Raw genomic sequence first — 20,890 nt, 5'->3', positions numbered from 1 at the left:
CTTGAGTGCATTACAAGCGTCAACGTACAACTGTAATGGAGCCTGCCCATTACGGTCGCAAGTCCCCATGGTTGTTATTTTACAGTTTTTATTCGTTTATAACAGGGGTGTCAAACTCGATTTCATTGAGGGCCACATCAGGGTTGTGTTTGACCTCAGGGGTGAAATTCAGCAGGTTCTGACAGGTTCTGGAGAACCGGTAGTGGAAATTCTGGAGAACCGGTAGCGGAAATTTTGAGCAGTTCAGAGAACCGGTAGTGGAAATTTTGAGTAGTTCGGAAAACCGGCAAATCCCACCTCTGGCTGGCCCCAGAGTGGGGTGGGAATGGGGATTTTGCAATATCCTTCCCCCAGGAGTGAGGAGGAAATGGAGATTTTGCAGTATCCTTTCCTTGGAGTGAGGTGGGAATGGAGATTTTGCAGTATTCTTCCCCCAGGAGTGGGGTGGGAATGGAGATTTTGCAGTATCCTTCCCCCAGGGGTGGGGAGGGAATGGAGATTTTGCAATTTCCTTCCCTCAGGAGTGGGGAAGGAATGGAGATTTTGCAATATCCTTCCCCCAGGGGTGGGGAGGAAATGGAGATTTTGCGGTATCCTTCCCCCAGGAGTGGGGAAGGAATGGAGATTTTGCAGTATCCTTTTGGAGTGAGGTGTGAATGGAGATTTTGCAGTATCCTTCCCCCAGGAGTGGGGTGGGAATGGAGATTTTGCAATATCCTTCCCCCAGGAGTGGGGAAGGAATGGAGATTTTGCAGTATCCTTTTGGAGTGGGGTGGGAATGGAGATTTTGCACTATCCTTCCCCCAGGAGTGGGGAGGAAATGGAGATTTTGCGGCATCCTTCCCTTGGAGTGAGGTGGGAATGGAGATTTTGCAGTATCCTTCCCCCAGGAGTAGGGAGGGAATGGAGATTTTGTAGTATCCTTCTCCCAGGAGTGAGGAGGGAATGGAGATTTTGCAATATCCTTCTCTCAGGAGTGGGGAGGGAATGGAGATTTAGCAATATCCTTCCCCCAGGGGTGGGGAGGAAATGGAGATTTTGCGGTATCCTTCTTTTGGAGTGAGGTGGGAATGGAGATTTTGCGGTATCCTTCCCCCAAGGGTGGGGAGGGAATGGAGATTTTGTAGTATCCTTCTTTTGGAGTGAGGTGGAAATTTTGCAGTATCCCTCCCCCAGGGGTGGGGAATGGAGATTTTGCAGTATCCTTCTTTTGGAGAGAGGTGGGAATGGAGATTTTGCAGTATCCTTCTCCCAGGAGTGGGGAGGGAATGGAGATTTTGCGGTATCCTTCTCCCAAGGGTGGGGAGGGAATGGAGATTTTGTAGTATCCTTCTTTTGGAGTGAGGTGGAAATTTTGCAGTATCCCTCCCCCAGGGGTGGGGAATGGAGATTTTGCAGTATCCTTCTTTTGGAGAGAGGTGGGAATGGAGATTTTGCAGTATCCTTCTCCCAGGAGTGGGGAGGGAATGGAGATTTTGCGGTATCCTTCTCCCAAGGGTGGGGAGGGAATGGAGATTTTGTAGTATCCTTCTTTTGGAGTGAGGTGGAAATTTTGCAGTATCCCTCCCCCAGGGGTGGGGAATGGAGATTTTGCAGTATCCTTCTTTTGGAGAGAGGTGGGAATGGAGATTTTGCAGTATCCTTCTCCCAGGAGTGGGGAAGGAATGGAGATTTTGCAGTATCCTTCCTCTGCCACCCCCACCAAGTCACACCCACAGAACTGGCAGTAAAAAAATTTGAATTCCACCACTGCTTTGACCTCAAGGGGCAGGACCTGGATGGGCGTGGCCAGCTCGACGTCACTCGTGTCAAGGGCGCTCTGTTAGCGAAAACGGGCTCCCAAGCTCTGTTTTGAAGCTACCACGGCCTCCTGCAACCCTCTGCCAGTGAAAACGGAGCTCAGTTTTTATTGGCAGAAGCACCGTGGGACAGTCCTTCGCTTTTTCCAGGGCAGCCCTGCGGGCCAAATCTAAGTCCCCCGCAGGCCAGATTTGGCCCGTGGGCCTTGAGTTTGATACCCCTGGTTTACAATATAAAATGCAAAAATACAAAAGTCAAATAGTCGGAAAAATAAGGGAGGGAAAGGAGAAAAGAGAAGTGTAGAGAAAAAAAATTATGGCCTTCTTCTGAACATCATCAAATAATTCCAGCGTCTGAGCTTGCTTCCTGAATGTCAATTTGGGAATTTGCATAAGAAAATACATTTATTTTCAAAACCCTCTTCTGAATCTCCCTCAATGGGGCATCTTGATTAGACCCTTTGAGTTCAAAATGCTGAATAAGCTAAATTTGGGGTTGGTTTTATCGTTATTATTACAGGTAGTCCTCAATTTACCTTGTCAAGCCTTTTAATTAGTTTATAATATAAAGTCCAAAAATACAAAAGCAAATAATAGGAAAAACAGGGGAGGGAAAAGGGAAGAGAAAAACGTAGAGAAGAAGAGGTGGGGAGAAAAGGTATTGACTTCTGACTCCCTTTACAGTAGAATGAGATAATAACATCAATAGAACAATAGAATAGAATAGAATAACAGAGTTGGAAGGGACCTTGGAGGTCTTCTAGTCCAACCTCCTGCTTAGGCAGGAAACCCTACACCATTTCAGACAAATGGTTATCCAACATCTTCTTAAAAATTTCCAGTGTTGGAGCATTCACAACTTCTGGAGGCAAGTTGTTCCACGGATTGATAGTTCTAACTGTCAGGAAATTTCTCCTTATTTTCAGTTGCTTCTCTCCTGGATTAGTTTCCACCCATTGCTTCTTGTCCTGCCTTCTGGTGCTTTGGAGAGTAGCTTGACTCCCTCTTCTTTGTGGCAGCCCATGAGATATTGGAAGACTGCTATCATGTCTCCCCTAGTCCTTCTTTTCATTAAACTAGGCATACCCAGTTCCTGCAACCGTTCTTCATATGTTTTAGCCTCCAGTCCCCTAATCCTCTTTGTTGCTCTTCTCTGCACTCTTTCTAAAGTCTCAACATCTTTTTTACATCGTGGCGACCAAAACTGGATGCCGTATTCCAAGTGTGGCCTTAACAAGGCATTATAAAGTGGTATTAACACCTCACGTGATCTTGATTCTATTTCTCTGTTGATGCAGCCTAGAACTGTGTTGGCTTTTTTGGCAGCTGCTGCACACGGCTGGCTCCTATCTAAATGGTTGTCCACTAGGACTCCAAGATCCCTCTCACAGTTACTACTATTGAGCAAAGTACCATGTATACGGTACCTGTGCATTTTGGTTTTTTTGCCTAAATGTAGAACCTTGCTTTTTTCACCGTTGAATTTCATTGTGTTAGATAATGCCCAATGTTCAAGTCTGTCAATATCCTTCTGTGTCTTGAGCCTATCTTCTCAGAGTGTTGGCTATTCCTGCCAGTTTGGTGTCATCAAACCTCAACTTTTTCTTTTTCCATCATAGTAGAAACTAGCCATTTCTACAGTAACAGATCAGTAAAACCCAAAATCAAAGTTTCATTTTTTCCCCCCTACCTCAAGCACAAAGTCCAGAAGCGGTTTCCAAGTAGAAATAAAAGTATTTGCTTTTTTTTTTTTTCTTCGATCAAAGCAGTCAGTTTCGCCACCTCTGCTAACTCCTTCAATTTTTGCAGCCCCCCCCCTCGTCCATTTTGGGGATCGAAATATCCTTCCGTTTTTGGGCGTAAAGAAATCTTGCAGCCGTCAACATATAGAACCTCAAAGTTCCAAATTTTTTTCCCCAAGTCTTCTTCCGTTAAACCCAAAGGTCTAAAATGGGTCTTCCGCACAACCGACCCGATTTTACGACCCTTTTTCTGGTGGTTGTGAACGCTGCAGTCGTTAAATGAGTCCTGCGGTTGTTGAGTGAGCGTCATGATCGTGAAATGAATGTCGCGGCCATTAAGCAAACACCACGGGTGTTAAACGAATGCTGTAGTAGTTAAGTGGGCACCGTGATTGTTAAATGAACGCAGCAATTTATAAACAAAAGCCATGGTCATTAAGGGAATACCGTAGTTTCTGGGCCAGTTTTGCAAAAAAACCCGAAAGTAACTTCAGGGTAACATCTTCAAGGCCATAAGGGAGTGTGGGGTTTGTGGAGGGGAGGAGGAGGAGGCAGACAGGAGGTCCTTGGTGCTCTCTGAGCTTGGTGGTTTTCTCGCAGACGTTTCATGACCCAACTAGCTAACATCATCAGTGCTACAAGGGAGTGAGAAGGAGGAAGAGTGTGGGGCCCTTGGTGCTCTCAGCTTGGTGGTTTTCTTGCAGACGTTTCATGACCCAACTAGCTAACATCATCAGTGCTAGAAGGGTATGGAGGAGGAGGAAGAATGTGGGGCCCTTGGTGTTCTCTAAGCTTGGTGGTTTTCTTGCAGACGTTTCATTGCCCAACTAGGTAACATCTTCAGTTCTAGAAGGGAATATTGAGTTTCCTTTCAGTTTATAAAGCAGTGACTTGGCCTGTCCATGTTGATGGGGAACATTGTTTTTTCTTGGTAGTTCCTTGATTAGGCTGCCGTTTACTGTTTGATTCTTTGCCTAAATTGGTAATTTCTTGATTGTGGTATTGTGAAGAATTGTCGCACTAACACTGACAGGGCAAGCCGCTTGAATATAAACAGAAAGCAAACCCCACTCCTGTGTAGCACTGATGAAGTTGCCTAGTGGGGTCATGAAATGTCTGGGGGGAAAAAAACCAAACAAACCCCAGAGCACCAACTACCTCACCCAAAAAAAATCTGTTAGTGGGAAAAGATGCTAACAGACTCATGTTTGTTTGTTTGTTTGTTTGTTTGTTTGCCACCCAAAAAGCCATGTCTTCCCTGATTCTTAAAAGATTGAAAAATAAAGCTCTTGATGATCTTAGGACGGATGGACGGAGTAAGGATGGAGAGACCCCATCAGGGTGCTCCCTCCTGCTGATTTAGATCAGAAATGGTTACCTCAGGAGTGGGCAATTGTGGCTCGTTTACAACCTGTGGACTTCAACTCCCAGAATTCCTGAGACAGCCAAGCTGTCTCAGGAATTCTGGGAATTGAAGTCCACAGGTTGTAAACGAGCCATTGCCCATCCCTGGGTTACCTGATCAGTGCCCTCTCCAGACCACCTCCCTTCCCCATGCCAGGAAAAAAAAAATCTGCTTTTTCAATAGAGAAAAGGGGAATATAAACAGATTGCATCCACCCACGTCCCCATCCTGTTTCTAGTACAGAATCTGCATGTTGGTTGTTTCTGTCAGTAATTTCAAAGTGGTTTTAAACTTGACTTGACTTCACTTCACTTCACGTCATTTATTTATTTTATTTATTAAATATTTATACCGTCCTTCTCCCGAAGGACTCAGGGCGGCGTACAGCCAAGATAAAAACCAACAATATAAAAGTTAAAAACAATTTAAAATTATGAAATAATCTGGCCAATAATCTAAAATAAAATAACCCATTAAAATATTTTAGGCTGGACTTTATTGTCATTGCACCTCATACAATGAAATTTAAATGCCATCTTCAGTGTACATCATAACAATAGCAATAAAAACGCAAATACACATCCTTCACATTCGATATAATTGAAATTGAAAACCTGATATTGCATTAATATTGCACTATACCCGTGATGGCGAACCTATGGCACAAGTGCCACAGGTGGCACGTGGAGCCGTATTGGTGGGCACGCGAGCTCAGCTCCGGCACGCATGCGTGCGCCGGCCAGTTGATTTTCAGGCCTTCTGGGCCCACCAGAAGTCAGGAAACACACTGTTTCCGGCCTCCGGAGGGCCTCTGAGAGGGTGAGGAAGGCCGTTTTTGCCCTCCCCAGGCTTCTAGAAAGACTCTGGAGCCTGGGGAGAGTGAAAAATGGGCCTATCGGGCCCACCGTGCCATCATGTGCCAAAAGCAGGGGGAACATGGGGAGTGCGCATAAAATTATGGATGTGAGCACATGTGTGTGACACCCTCCCCCGCTTTTGGCACACAATGGCAAAAAAGGTTAGCCATCATTGCACTACAATATAGAATTCAATATCGTTACTGCTCTGGGATAGTAGCTGTTTTTCAGCTTATTTGTCCTTGTTTTTATTATCCTGTACCGTCTGCCAGATGGTAATAGTTCAAAAAAAAGGGTGAGATCCAGGATGAGATGGATCCTTAAGAATGTTTTGAACTTTCTTAAGGCAGTGGAAGCTATAAAGCTGTACCAAAGAGGGGAGAGGGCAACCAGTGATCCTTTGGGCAATGACGTTAAACCCTCTGGAGCGCTGTCCTATCTGCCACTGTGCAATTGGTAAACCATACATAAGAAAAACCAACAAGGGGGAAAATAAAACAGAAGAAAAAGAAAAGAAAGGGGGAAAGGAAATAAAGGAGTAGGCAAAAAGGAAAGAGGAAGAAAAAGAGGAAAATAGGTGGAAAGAATGGGAAAGCAGAAAAGAGAAGGGGAGAGGAAAGGAAAGGAGGAGAAACAAGAAAAGAAAGGCAGAAACAAAAGCTAAGAAGGAGAAAGGCAAAAGGGCAAGAAAAGAAAAAAAGGAGAAAGGCAAAAAGGAAAGGAAGAAGGGGAAAAAGAAAAGAAAGAGAAAAAGAAAGGAAACAAGGAGGAAAGGTAAAAAGGAAAAGAAAGGATGGAAACACCAAGTAAAGAAAAAGGGGAAAAACAAGAAAGGAAAGGAAAAAAGAAAGGAAAGGAAAATGTAGGAAAAAAGGAAAGGGCCAAGCTGTCTCAGGAATTCTGGGAGTTGAAGTCCACAGGTTGTAAAAAGGCCACAATGCCCATCTCTGGTCTAGACCAGTGATGGTGAACCTTTTTGCCATCATGTGCCAGGAGTGGGGGGAGCACGGGGGGGGTCGCGCACGTGTGCTCACACCCATAATTCTATGCGCCTCGCCCCCACGCATGCGCGTGTGACACACACACACACCGTTCTCCCCGCTCCTGGCACATGATGGCCCTGTAGGCCCGTTTTTCTCTCCCCAGGCTCCAGAGCCTTTTTAGGAGTCTGGGGAGGGTGAAAATGGCCTCCCCACCCCCAGAGGCCGGAAACAGCCAATTTGCCAACTTCTGGTGGGACTGGAAGGCCCATTTTTTGCTGTCTCCAAGCTCCAGAGCCTTTCTAGGAGTCTGGGGAGGGCGAAAATGGCCTCCCCCCCCCGAGGCCCTCCAGAGGAGCTGAGCTCACGTGCCCACTGATATGGCTACACGTGCCACCTGTGGCACGCGTGTCATAGATTCACTGTCACAGGTCTAGACTCTTCTTAAAAAATTCAAGTGATGGAATGCCCACGATTTCTGGTGGCAAGCTGTTACACTGGTTATTGTCCTCACTGTTAGGAAGTTTCTCCTTAATTCCAGGTTGCTTCTCTCCTTGATTAGTTTCTATCCATCGTTTCTTGTCCTGCCTTCAGGTGCTTTGGAGAATAGATTGACCCTCCTCTTCTTTGTGGCAGCCCCTCAAATACTGGAACACTGCTATCATGTCACCCCTAATTCTTCTTTTCTTTAGCCTAGCCAAACCCAAATCCTGCAACCGTTCTTCAGATGTTTTCGTCTCCAGGCCTTTAATCATCTTAGTTGCTCTTCTCTGCACTTTTTCCAAAGTCTCAACATCTTTTAAGTAGTATGGTGACCAAAATCGGTTACGGTTATTCCAGGTGTGGTCTTACTAGGGTTTTGTAAAGCAGTAGCAGTGGTGGGTTTCAACATTTTTTACTACCAGTTCTGTGGGTGTGGCTTGGTGGGCGTGGCTTGGTGGGCGTGGCAGGGGAAGGATACTGTAAAATCTCCATTCCCACCCCACTCCAGGGGAAGGTTACTGCAAAATCCCCATTTCCTCCCGATCAGCTGGGACTCGGGAGGCAGAGACTAGATGGGGGCGGGGCCAGTCAGAATTTTTACTACCGATTCTCCGAACTACTCAAAATTTCCGCTACCGGTTCTCCAGAACTGGTCAGAACCTGCTGAAACCCACCTCTGAGCGGCAGTAATACTTCACGTGATTAGCAGCGCCCGTGTCCATTGTACGTACATACATGTTCCTTGCCCATGTCCATTGTACGTACATCCGAGTGGCACCTCTTTATCTTCCCCATCCTATGGACGGGAAAGGATAAGGGTCAATTTTTCAATCAGGTTGCTTTGCTTTCCTGAATGCCGCTCACCGCCCCTTCTTGCAGGCTGCAGCCGTGTTTTGCAGAGGCAATAAATTCTAAGCAAAGGCATGCATTTGGGACCGCAGGATCTGGAATTTAATTTAGGGGCATTTGCAAACCGCCGGTGTTTTCTTCCACTGAAATCTGCTCTCCCCGTTTTTGTTTTTTTTATGCGCCAAAGGAGATTAATCGACCTGTTTGTGATACATATGTTAAAAAAAAGAAGACACCGGTTCTTAAGCAAAATGTTCCTTTATTCAAGATTCCATGACTTTATTAGAAAGGGTGGGAGGGCATTAGTCAGTCTGTTTGTCATAGCTGAAGAAGCTTCTTGGATGAGAAGCGAAACTTCTTCAAAAGAAAAACAAGAAAAGTCCAGTGGCCTCTTGTATAAAAAAGCACCTTTGGGTTGATCTGTTTGCTTATCGATAGCCTTTGACTTAACGACCGCCGTCGTTAAGTCGTGCCAGTTGTTAAGGGGGCTGTGATGTCAGCGACTCGATTTTATGACATTTTTTTTACAACCGTCGTTGAGCCCGGAATTATGGTTGTTACGTTGTGCCAGTCATTAAGTGGCCCATTATGTGATTGACTCAATTTTATGACATTTTTGAGGCAGTCATTAAGTGAATCTGAATCTGTTTATTGAACTCATTGTCCTCAATGGGCAGATTTTGTTGGAAATAAATGGTTTTTAGCAAAATAAATGGGTGGGTGGATGGATGGATGGATGGATGGATGGGTGAATGGATGCATGGATGGGTGGATAGATAGATAAATAGATGATAGACAGATTAACAGATGATAGAGAGAGAGATGGATATGCATGATTAATGATAAGCAAATAGAGGTAGGTAGGTAGGTAGATAAACAGATAAATATGATCGATAGATAAACAGATGATAGATAGACAGATAAACAGAGAGAGAGAGATGGAGAGATATACATGATTAATGATAAACAGATAGATAGATAGATAGATAGATAGATAGATAGATAGATAGATAGATAGATAGATAGATTTAAATTGTAGTCACTTGATTGCGGGACACTGTGAATGGCTATAAATGCGGGTCAGTTGCCTGACACCCCAACTTGAGGTCACATGACTGTGGGAAGGTCTGACTCCTACAACTTCAAATCCAGGCCATAAAGGGTTTTTTTGGGTCCGTCGTAACTCGAGGACTACCTGTCCTCATTTTTCTACGCTGCTCCAACCAGAGAACCTTGGCCAATAAAATTTTTGAAAAAGGAAAAGTAGGGAAGATCCCAGTGGAGAGAAACGAAGTCTGAGTTAATTTGGGATTTAGAATAATTATGGGGTGACTTGAGACGAGGCTCAAAAATTTCAAGATGGATGCTGCCATCTTGAAGTCCCCTTTTGGGTGTTTCATGAAGATGACATGTCAAAAGCGGGCAGGGTTTCAATCATATTGTCGGGGCCGCCATTTTGACTTTTTTGACCCCCATCTGCCGATTCCCACTTGGGTGAAAAGTCTCCTTAACCATTTAAGATCTAGATCAGTATTTCTTAGCCTTTACAACTTTAAGAAGAGTGGACTTCAACTCCCAGAATTCCCTAGCCAGCCATGCTGGCTGGGGAATTCTGGGAGTTGAAGTCCACTCCTCTTAAAGTTGCCAAGATTGAGAAATAATTGAAGCTGTAGCTAAAAATGCTGAGTCAAATGAGTCCATTTGTATTGCAAAAGAGATCATTCCTTTTATCTTTTCTAGTTTCAAATTCTTTTTTTTTTCCTTTCGTCTACTTTTATCGCGGATGGTTAATTTCCATTGGATTTAATTTTGCCTTATCTTCTATTGATTTCATCTTTCATTTTACTTTATCTGATGTCAGCTGTCCCTTACTTTCTCTTTTTTTTTTTGCTTCTTTGACAAGGAAGATATAAATTCCATCACAAAATCTAGAAATCACATTGTTGGTGGCATCTTTGTTGTTGTTTTTTCTGAACACTTTAAAAAAAAACCCACATCATAGCATTGAAAACACAATCCTGCCCCATCTTATTTGAAGGGCCTTAATTCTAACAAGCTAAAGAATAAATACAGGAGGGCCTGCAATCGTAATTAATATGCAGGGCCCACATTGCTGTTTTGATAGGGGGAAATTCTTTTAACAGGCAGTCCTCAGTTTACGACAGTTCGTTTAGTGACCATTTAGAATTACACAGCAAAGCTGGCTGCGGAATTCTGGGAGTTGAAGTCCTCCAGGCTTAAAGTAGCCAAGTTTGGAATCCCCTGTCGTAGGGGACAATTCCCAGATTTTGAAAGCTCCTTTGAGTTTCTCTCTGTCTCATCTTATACAAAGGAAAATCAAGGCAGACTTATCTTGAGTTTCTTTCTCACCCTTCCTTGCATCATCTTTTCTCGGAGGCCCCTCTTAGTGTCTCACTCATTCCTTCTCTGTCCTTAAGTTTGGGTCTACATCCATTCCCATTTGACTTGAGATGCCCATTCATTCATGACCATTAGATCTTGGTGGACGTGGTCAGAGGCAGTCCATCTGGAGACACAGAAGAGAGTTCCTTCTCTTCAGATTCGCTTCAGATTCCAACGCAGAAGCAACTGATGGTCATTGCAGGAAGAGAATGGGGGGGCTAGACAAACACAAGGGTGGAGAGCCCCATGATTGTTGAGACATTCATAGAATGAGAGAGTTTTGGAGACCGCGGTGCCCTCTGAGCTTGGTTGTTTTCCTGCAGACGTTTCATGACCCAACTAGGTAACATCATCAATGCTAGAAGGGTGTAGAATGGAGGAGAAGTAAGTAACACCACCAGTTCTAAAACAGAATGTCTCTTGCTCTGTCTTCATGGTGGTTCCTTGGTTAGACTGATGATTACTCTTCGATTGTTCGTCTGAGTTGGTAATTCCTTGATTGGGGTTTTGTTTAATGGCTTGGTTATTAGTCTAGGCTAGTGTTAATCTTAGTGTTAATTTCTAAACGCAGGAATAAATTGCATTGCAGGATCTCTGGTGCTCTCTGAGCTTGATTTATTTGCTTGCAGATATTTCATTACCCAACTAGGTAACATCATCAGTGCTGGAAGGGGGGTAGAGTTTGCTCTCTGTGGGAGTGTTCTTGTTGGTTCCTTCATTCGACTGATGTTTACTGCTTGTTAGTTCCTGGATTGTGGAAAAACAGTCCTACCAACACTGGCAGAGCAAGCTACTGCCTATGAATAGTGAGCAGACCAGTGGTGGGTTCCTCCCGGTTCAGTCCGGTTCAGCCGAGCCGGTAGCGGTGACAATATGACGTCACCGAACCGGTTCTCCCCCCCCCGCCCTCCCACGTTATTCTTACCTTTTATTTGGTCCCACCCCCAATCTATTGCTGCCTCCAGAGTCCCAGCTGATGACTAGAGGGAAAAAAACTGTTTAAACTCTTGCCGCGGGACTTCAAAGGGCCGCCCTACAGCTGATCAGTGTTAAAAGCAAACAAATAAGTCAGATCGTAAGTGCGAGGACTGGTCGTAAGTGCGAGGACCTTCCAGAAATGACTCTGACCAGCTAGCCACGCCTACCTAGTCACATGACCTCCAAGCCACACCCACAGAACCGGTAGTAAAAAAATTTAGAACCCACCCCTGGAGCAGACCCCATTTCCTTATAACATTGATGTTGTTACCTATTTGGATAATGAGATGTCTAAAAGAAAACAACCAAGCTCAGAGAGCACCAAGGATCCCACAGTCGTTGTTGTGTTCCTTCTCCTCCTCCTCCTCCTCCTCCTCCTCCTCCCCATAAACCTTACTCCCTTCTAGCACTGCTGATGTTACCTAGTTTGGTAATGAGATGTCTGAAAGAAAATAACCAAGCTCAGAGAGTACCAAGGATCCCACAGCTCTCCTCTTCTTCCTCCTCCTCGTCCCCCCCCACTCATAAACCCTACTCCCTTCTGGCATTGATGATGTTACCTATTTGGGTAATGAGACGTCTGCAAAAAAACAACCAAGCTCAACTCAGTTTCTCGGCTGTATATGTTCCTTAACTCCAGCTCCCATCAGGCTTGGCTGATGGGCTTTGTTGACTGACCGATACTCCTTGCAGAGAACTCCACCCACTACTTCCAAGAAAACAACCGGTTCTGCTTTTTTGTTATTGTGGTTGTCCACAATAGAGGCAACAGAGCGCCTATCTCTTGGGCCACTTGAATAATTGGGCTTTTTCCCCCTCGGGGAAGCCCGTTTGCCCGCCGACCGCATCTCCGAATCCGATCCTGTCCCCAGCCACGCTGGGTTTTGGTGTTAATTAAACTCAGAGGAATTTTTGCACAATGTGGCACCAGATTAACATTTTTGCTTAATTAGAAAGGCTGAGGTCATAACTGGGGGTTGTAAGCCTTCCCAAACACTGCCCACACTCATCATCATGGACACCCTGCCTGTTGAGAGCCCCCCCCCACCCCCACCCTTCCTTGCTAGATTAATTAGTTGGTGAAATTAAGCAGAATGGGCTCAAGCCAGGAAAAGGGGGCTTCAATGGGAATGAAGCTTTGGGGCACGATGTCATCGGCAGCCAATGGGAGGCATGGCATTGTTTCTTCAGCCTGAGATATTATGAGCTGATCCTGGGGGTGGGATAGATAGATAGATAGATAGATAGATAGATAGATAGATAGATAGATAGATAGATAGATAGATAGATAGATAGATAGATAGATGAGAGATACACATGATTAATGATAAACAGATAGATGAGAGAGACAGAAAGACAGACAGATAGATAGATAGATGATAGAGAGATATACATGTTTAATGATAAACAGAAAGATGATAGATAGATTGATAGATAGATAGATAGATAGATAGATAGATAGATAGATAGATAGGTGATAGAGAGATATACATGATTAAAGATAAACAAAAACATGATAGATAGATAGACAGACAGACAGATAGATAGATGAGAGATATACGATTAATGATAAACAGATAGAAAGATGATGGCTGGATGGCTGGCTGGCTGGATGGATGACTAGATGGATGGATAGAAATGTAAAATAGAGTGTGACTCATTTAACAACCGCTTTGTTTAATAACAGAAACGCTAGTCCCAATTGTGGTCATAAGTCGAGGACTAGATCTCATTCAAGGTTGATCTCTGAGCTTGGTTTGTCGTATATGCACGGCGTTTGCTCTGTGTTTATAGACAGCAGCTTGCCCTGCCAGTGTTAGTGGGGTGTGGTTTTCTTCCTGGTACAGGCAGTCCTCGATTTACAACAGTTCATTTAGTGACCGTTCAAAGATACAACAGCATTGAAAAACATGACAATGACCGTTTTGCACACTTACTCCATGGTCATGTGCTCAAAATTCAAGTTTGGAAACTGACTCATATTTATGACGGTTGCAGTGTCCTGGGGTCATATAATCCTCTTTTGCGACCTTCTGACAAGCAAAGTTAATGGGGAAGCCAGATTGTGTAAGGATTGTGTTACTAATTTAAGAACTGCAGTGATTCCCTTAACAACTGTGGTATGAAAGTTCATAAAATGGAGCAAAACTCACTTCACAACTGTCCCTCTTAGCAAGAGAAATCGTGGACACAATTGTGCTTGTAAGTCAAGGACTCCCTGTAATTTATCTCTCTGCTAGCCAACATTCAGATAAGCAGGGATTGATCCCAGACAAACTCTCTGCTTTGATACATCCGAGGATTCTAACCATTCTCTTCTTTTCTGGCTTTTAACAGAGGACCAGTTGCCTCCTGGATTCCCGGTCATTGACATGGGCCCTCAGCTGAAGGTGGTTGAACGTACGCGGACAGCTACGATGCTATGTGCGGCCAGCGGGAATCCAGATCCAGAGATCACCTGGTTTAAGGATTTCTTGCCTGTTGACCCCAGTGCTAGCAATGGACGAATCAAGCAACTAAGATCCGGTAAGGTATACGGACGTATCCTGTCCTTCCTTTATTTCTCTCTCTTGGGTTTACATTCTCTGTTTTTTCGACTGACAAATTTGTATTGGTTTATCAAAGTACAAAATACAAAGAAAAAGGAAAATAATGGGAAAGTAAGGAAGGAAAAAGGGAAGAGGAATATGTGTAGGGTAAAAAGGAAATGACAAAAAAAACAAACAAACATTGAGTTCCGGCTCTTTTTAGCACAGTAGAAAAAGCTAATCACTTTTTACTTTTGCACAATAATTACATTGCTACCTATTTCTATAAAAAGAACCCTATCTAATGAACAAAACCCAAAATCGAAATTTCATTTTTTTCCCCACCTCAAGCACAAAGTCCAGAAGTGGTTTCCAAGCAGACAGCATAACGTCCAGAAAGCATCTTGGGTTGACTTTCTCAAAGACGTGACTCCTGTTATTGTCAAGATGATAGCAAATGTTAGGGTTATTGTTGTTGTTTTTACACATAATCATTTATTACTGTGGACATAGAGGGATCATTCTGGAAGCCTCACCCTTCTGATGCATACTCACTTTTCTTGCAGGGATTAAACCCCCTTTTTGGCGAGTGTTGGCATTTTTTTCGAGATTACGGCAAAGTACGTGCCACAATTTGAGGGGGGCAGAATTCAAACTGATTGTCCCTGAATATTTGATGTACATGACAGATGTCTAAGCTGCTTTGTCCCCTTCTCCTCCTTGTCCTCTCTATTTAAATGTCCTTGTTTATCTTTTTTACTGACAATGAGATCAGCTTTGACTTCCTATAAGGGGGGAAAAAAAGGCGATTTAATTTCAAATCGGCTTCCAGCATCAAGGAGGAGAAACGGTCGTGGTGAATTCAAATTCCATAAACAAAAGTTGCTGGCCTTCCTTCGGCAGAGCAGGCCTCACCTTTCTGACTGGCGAGGTTGCCTCAATTTTATTATCTCTTTTCTTACCGGCCCTTTAATTAAAGAGAAGCTGTGAAGCAAAGCACCAGACCGCCATGTTATTTTCACCTCCAGAAATGCCTTGGAGATGAATATGAGCTCCGTTAGCATTTTTTGCAAAGTTAAAAAACTTGCAGGCAAGTGCAACTTAAGGGGTTGCTTTAGGAACTGGGCTCGCTTTTGGGGGAAATAAGATCCTGGAGATGTGGTTATTTTATCCGGAGCGAGACGGAAGAGTGAGAAAGAAACTCAAGATATCCTGCCTTGATTTTCTTAGCAGTGTTTCTCAAGCTTGACTATTTGAAGCACTGGTGGGATTCAGCTGGTTCGGCGAACCGGTAGTAGCGACTTGCAGGTGGGGTGGGCCTCTCACCCTGGCGCTATGCCGTCCTATTTAGCTACATTTTCTAAGACGTGTGCATGCATGCAAACCGCGCACACACTCACATTTTCGGTGCTCGGCGAACTGGTTGTTAAATTATGTGAAGCCCACTCTGATTTGAAGACGTGTGGAATTCTGGGAATTGAAGTCCACATGTCTTCTAATGGCCAACGGTGAGGAACACTGGTTTAGGATAACAAAGCATAAAAAGACATTTGAACAAGGTTTCAAGAATCTCTCAGTCTACGTATAAAATAATTTTTCTAGAATCCATGGGGGTTACCTCTGTCTTAATGTGACATTTCTTGAAAGGCTGACACCCCAACATCTAAACTTATAAAGAGCCATCATCTTCTGCAGATCTTCCAAGTGTTATTGAAATGAGGATCACACTAACTTTCTTTAGTAATAAGATTATTATTATTATATAAGATCCACCATATGAGGCCTGATGCTTTAAGAAAAGCAAACACATTGAGCTTTCTGGGTGTACAAGAAAGTGTTTGTGTATCTGTGTGAATGCTGCACGGACAAATGTGTGCAATGAATCTTGTATTGCTGCTGAGCAGAAGAAACTCACGGTGTATATCTGTAGTAGAGGTAGTCCTCAATTTATGACAGAACTGAGCAAAATTTATGTTGCTAAGTGAGAAATTTGTTAAGTGAGTTTTGTCCCATTGTAGGACTTTCCTTGTCACATTTGTTAAGTGAATCACACCAGTTGTTAAATTAATGACACGGTTGTTAAGTGAATCTGGCTTCCCCATTGACTTTGCTTGTCAGAAGGTCGCAAAAGGGGGCTCATGTGACACTGCAACTGTCATAAATGTGAGTCAGTGGTGATGCATCTGAATGTCAATCACGTGATCATGGGGATGCTGCAACAGTCATAAGTGTGAAAAATGGTCCTAAGTCACTTTTTTCAGTGCTGTTGTAATTGTGAACGGTCACTAAGCAAGCTGTTGTAAGTTGAGGACTACCTGTACACTGTAAATGAGTTTAACACTCGTTTTTTGGGTTTTTTTTCCCTTTCTCTCTGGGCAAAATTTTTAGGAAGGGAGCCTTCCCTATCCTGGTTTGTAGGATTGTGACTCCCAGAGTTTTAGGAGTGAAGTCGCAACAGGCTGGGGGATTGTGGGATAGGCCACCCAATCAGAACAAGGCATTGTGGGAATTGCAGTCCCAACACATTAGAGAGGTACAGTCGTGGCCAAAATTCGGAAACCTTTTTGGGAAAAGTGTATTTTCTAAAACTAGCTAATAACACCACTTTTTTGGGGGAGTAGTTCCATAAAATTATATAACAATGGAAAGATAATTTAATCAAGAATGTAATGCAATAACTTTTAGGAAGGATTTGCTATTAGAATAGCGGTTACAGTATAAAGAAGAAAAGTGAAACACGTAGAAAAAACGAGATATACAAAAATTATCACCATGTCAGTTAATAGTTGGGTAGCCTTTAGCATGAATTACAGCCTTACAACGTCTTCCCATGGAGTGAACCAAGTCTTTGAGTTCTGCAGCTGTTATAATGTGAAACCAAGATTGAATGATGGCTTCTATTAACTGGGTTTTATTGCTGGGTCGCTTCTGACTAAACAAGTTTCTTTAGTCGGCTCCATAGATTTTCAATTGGGTTAAGAAGGTCTGGGTTATTCCCAGGCCGTTCCAGCAGTGGAATAGGATTATCTTGAAACTCCCAAAAACAAAAATGGTGTTATTATTTGTTTTATTTATTTATTATATTTCTATACCGCCTTTCTCCCGTAGGACTCAAGGTGGTGTACAGTCAAGAAAAGTATAGATACACAAACATCATAAAATTGCTAATTAAAATTATTATTATAACATAGTTTGGCCCAATTAAATAGAACATTAGCCATCAAACCTCAAAAAAACACTTTTCCCAAAAGGTGTCCACAATTTTGGCCCCTACTGTAGAAACGACAGGCCTGACTGTTCCCAGACTACAGTTCCCAAGATCCTTAGAGTGACGGGCAGCAATGAATGCCATGAACAAAACACACACTGATCTCTGTAGATACAGAACAATTTAATTTAACTTAATTTAATTAATTCAATTTATATGCCGCCCCTCTCCGAAGACTCAGGGCGGCTCAGTCTCACACCTGAATTGTGATGTCCACCCCTTGTGGACCTGAAGCGAATCCCAGTAAAGATGGGAGTCGCCGTTGCATTTTTTAGAAAGTGAAAAAATGATATTATTATTATTAGGGCTATTTATTAAATGTGTTGATCACCCATCTCGCCACAAGGTAAATGTTCCCCAGCGTAGTTGCCATTTTACCCTTCAAGTGGTGTTGTGCTCTTCACACAGTGTTTCAGCCTGGACTTTCCAGAGCTGGGAGAATTTCAGGCGACAACAAGCCTTCCCTTCACCCTGTTCTGTTGGTTTGAAACTGGTTTAAAAAGCCGGAGAGCAAACTGTGGTGACCAATTTTCTTTAGTCCAATTTATATGCAGCCTTTCTCCGGAGACTCAGGGCGGCTCAAATAGAAGAGATGATCAGGGGTTGACATGTGAGGTTGTTGATTTGCAGACGTTTCATGGCCCAAATAGGGAACATCATCAGTGCTAGAAGGAGATAGGGCTTGCTCTCTGTTTATATACAGGTTGTCTTCGACTTACGACCACAACTGAGCCCCAGATTTCTGTTGCTAAGCGAGACAACAGAAAGACAAGCTGTTGTTAAGTGAATTTTGCTCCATTTTACGACCTTCCTTTTGCCACAGTTGTTCAGTGAATCACCTGCAGTTGTGAAATTAGTAACACGGTTGTGAAAGTGAAGTGAAATTGCCTTTTTTAAGATACAGATAGTCCCCGACTTATGACCACATTTTGAGCCCAAAATTTCCATTGCTAAGCGAGACAGTTGTTAAGTGAGTTTTGCCCCCTTTTACAACCTTTCTTGCCACTGTTGTTAAGTGAATCACTGCAGTTGTTAAATTAGTAACACGGTTGTGAAGTGAACCTGGCTTCCCCCTTGGCTTTGCAAAAGGCAATCACGTGAACACACACCCCCGCTCCCGCCCCCGGGACCCTGCAACCGTCATAAATATGAGTCAGTTGCCAAGTGTCTGAATTTTGATGATGTGATCATGGGGATGCAGCAACAGTCATAAGTGTGAAAAATGGTGATAAGTCACTTTTTCCCGTGCTGTGGTAACTTTGAACGGTCACTAAACGAACTGTTGTAAGTCAAGGACTACCTGTACTAGTAGCTTGCTCTGTCGGTGTCGATAGACTTATGACCACCTCTCAAGCAGCCATCACCCAGAGAAGCAGGGTTTAACACCAGACAAACAATCAAGGGGGGGGAAAAAAACAATTCCCTAATTTAGAGACAACCAAGGAGAAAACCACTGTTTTTAGGAGTGGCGGCAGCCCCGGCAAAAAGTTTCCCTCTCACCGCAAGTCCAGCTGGCTGGAAGATGAATAGTTGTCTGCCACATCTATTCATCTCCGCCCCCTGCCTTTTATGCCCAGAGTTAGGGTGGGGCTTCGCTAGCAGCAGTGGCTCTTCCATCCCAAGGAGCGGCCCATAGATTTCCACTGCTCTCCTCTCCTCTGCCTTCTGCGCATCCACGTGTCAGGCACTGGACCCAGCTGTTCCTCCTCCTCTTCCTCATCAGCCACCTCCAGACCTGGGGGCTGTTGACTCTTCATCTGAGGGCTGATGGACAGCCCAGGATCCCTCTCTCTCTCTCTCTCTCTCTCCCTCTCCCTCCCTCTCTCTCCCTCTCTCTCCCTCTCTCTCCCTCTCCCTCTCCCGCTCTCTCTCCCTCTCTCTCTCTCCTGCTCTCTCTTTCTCTTTCTCTCTCCCTCTCTCTCTCCCTCTTTCTCTCCCTCTCTCTCCCTCTCTCTCTCTCCCTCTCTCTCTCTCTCTCCCTCCCTCCCTCCCTCACACTGATAATGTTCCCTAGTCGGGTAATGAAACGTCTGCAAGCAAACAGCCAAGCTCAGAGAGCATCGAGGACCCCACAATCGCAGCTCACATTCAGCGGATTGTGGCGTTTTAGCATTGCCTCCATCCATCAACCAAGGCAGCTGATTCCCACCCTTGCTTTCCGTTTGACGTTTCCTTCTTCGGCAACGTGTCGTCTTTCCGTCTGGCGTCCTCTTTCCGTGTGTGTGTTTTGTGTCCCCGCGTACAGTGCCTGGCGTTTGGTGCCTCTGTGCGTGTTTCCGTTTGGATGGCTCTTTTGTCCGACGCTGGAGTTTCCTTGATCTTCTTTTAATGCCATTAATAAGGATAACATTGGCTTCCCCAACGGGAGATGTAGGTAGCAGTTCGCTCGTTTGCAGATCAAGCAGGCTCATGAAGAGAGTACATGTTAGGCAAAGCCTTTTCCTCCTATCAAACGCAAAGATTGAGTAAATTAAAACTGTTCGGCAGAGGCGGCGTTGTGAAGTCTGCAGGGAGAGATGGCCTTCAAATAAAAAAAAAACCCAGAGAAGTTTGCAGTTGGGACGCAAAGGAATTGCATCTGCGGTTTTGTCCTCCTGGTTTGATAACATAGCTGGATTGACAGCTCAAATAAAAGCTGGGCTCAATTTAAATAGATGTGCTATGTTGCCTTGATTCTACACCCTCCTGGTTCCTGAAACTTACTTCTAGGCATGGCTGCTACCTTTTGAAGCGTCACTCCAAAGCTGTGTTTATTGTTTCTTTCATTTCCCTTGCTAAGGAAAAAAGAAAAGTGTCGTCAAAATTCTCTTCGCTTGTGTTGAGTTGGGCTGTCAAATCCGATGCTAATGGTCTCCAGAGGCTGGATAAGAATGTTTTCTAGGTTTTCTTGAAATTCCTAGAATTCTGAATTGAGTGCCATTTCTAGGGGAAGCTGTTAGTGGAAGGATGGAAGGAAGGGAGGGAGGGAGGGAGGAAGGAAGGAAGGAAGGAAGGAAGGAAGGAAGGAAGGAAGGAAGGAAGGAAGGAGAAATAGAGGAGGAAAAATAGGAAGAAGGGAGGAAGGAAGGAGAAATAGAGGACAAATGAGGAGGAGAGGAAGGAAGGAAGAAGAAATAGGAAGGAGAAGGAGAAAGAAGGAAGGAAGGCGAGGAGGAGAAATAGGAAGAAGGGAGGAAGGAAGGAGAAATAGAAGACAAATAAGAAGGAGGAGAGGAAGGAGAAAGAAAAATAGGAAGGAAAAGGAGAAATAGAGGAGAAATAGGAAGGAAGGAGAAATAGAGGACAAATGAGGAGAGGAAGGAGAAAGAAAAATAGGAAGAGGAAGGAAGAAAGGAGAAATAGAGCAGGAAAAATAGGAAGAAGGAGGAGGAGAGGAAAGAAGGAAGGAGAGAAAACTGGAGGGGAGGAAATGAAGAAAGAGGAAGAAGGAAGGATAGAAGGAAATGAAAGAAGAAGGAAGAAAGGAGAAATGGAGGGAGGGAAGGAAGGAAGGAAGGAAGGAAGGAAGGAAGGAAGGAAAGGAGGAAATCCATCTGACAAGTTGTAAAGATAAAAGAGATGACAGGTGTATATATAGTGCACTCAGGATAAAAGGCAT

General features: G+C 44.1%; 1 protein-coding gene across 14 annotated transcripts in view; it reads left to right on the top strand.

Moving 5' to 3' along the window:
* Nucleotides 1–20,890, top strand: part of PTPRS (protein tyrosine phosphatase receptor type S) — a 332,155-nt gene that overhangs the window by 162,449 nt on the left and 148,816 nt on the right. For all 14 annotated transcript variants that reach the window (XM_087871720.1, XM_087871557.1, XM_087871358.1 and 11 more), the window contains exon 5: nt 13,834–14,022. In XM_087871720.1, the coding sequence (XP_087727846.1) occupies nt 13,834–14,022 (189 nt within the window). The remainder of the gene's footprint in view (nt 1–13,833; nt 14,023–20,890) is intronic.

The sequence above is a fragment of the Pantherophis guttatus genome, chromosome 1 (genome assembly GCF_059756535.1).
Source record: "Pantherophis guttatus breed Tessera chromosome 1, ASM5975653v1, whole genome shotgun sequence".
Lineage (NCBI taxonomy): Eukaryota > Metazoa > Chordata > Lepidosauria > Squamata > Colubridae > Pantherophis > Pantherophis guttatus.
Note: the sequence above shows the minus strand (reverse complement) of the source record. Positions and strands in the feature narration are given on the sequence as shown.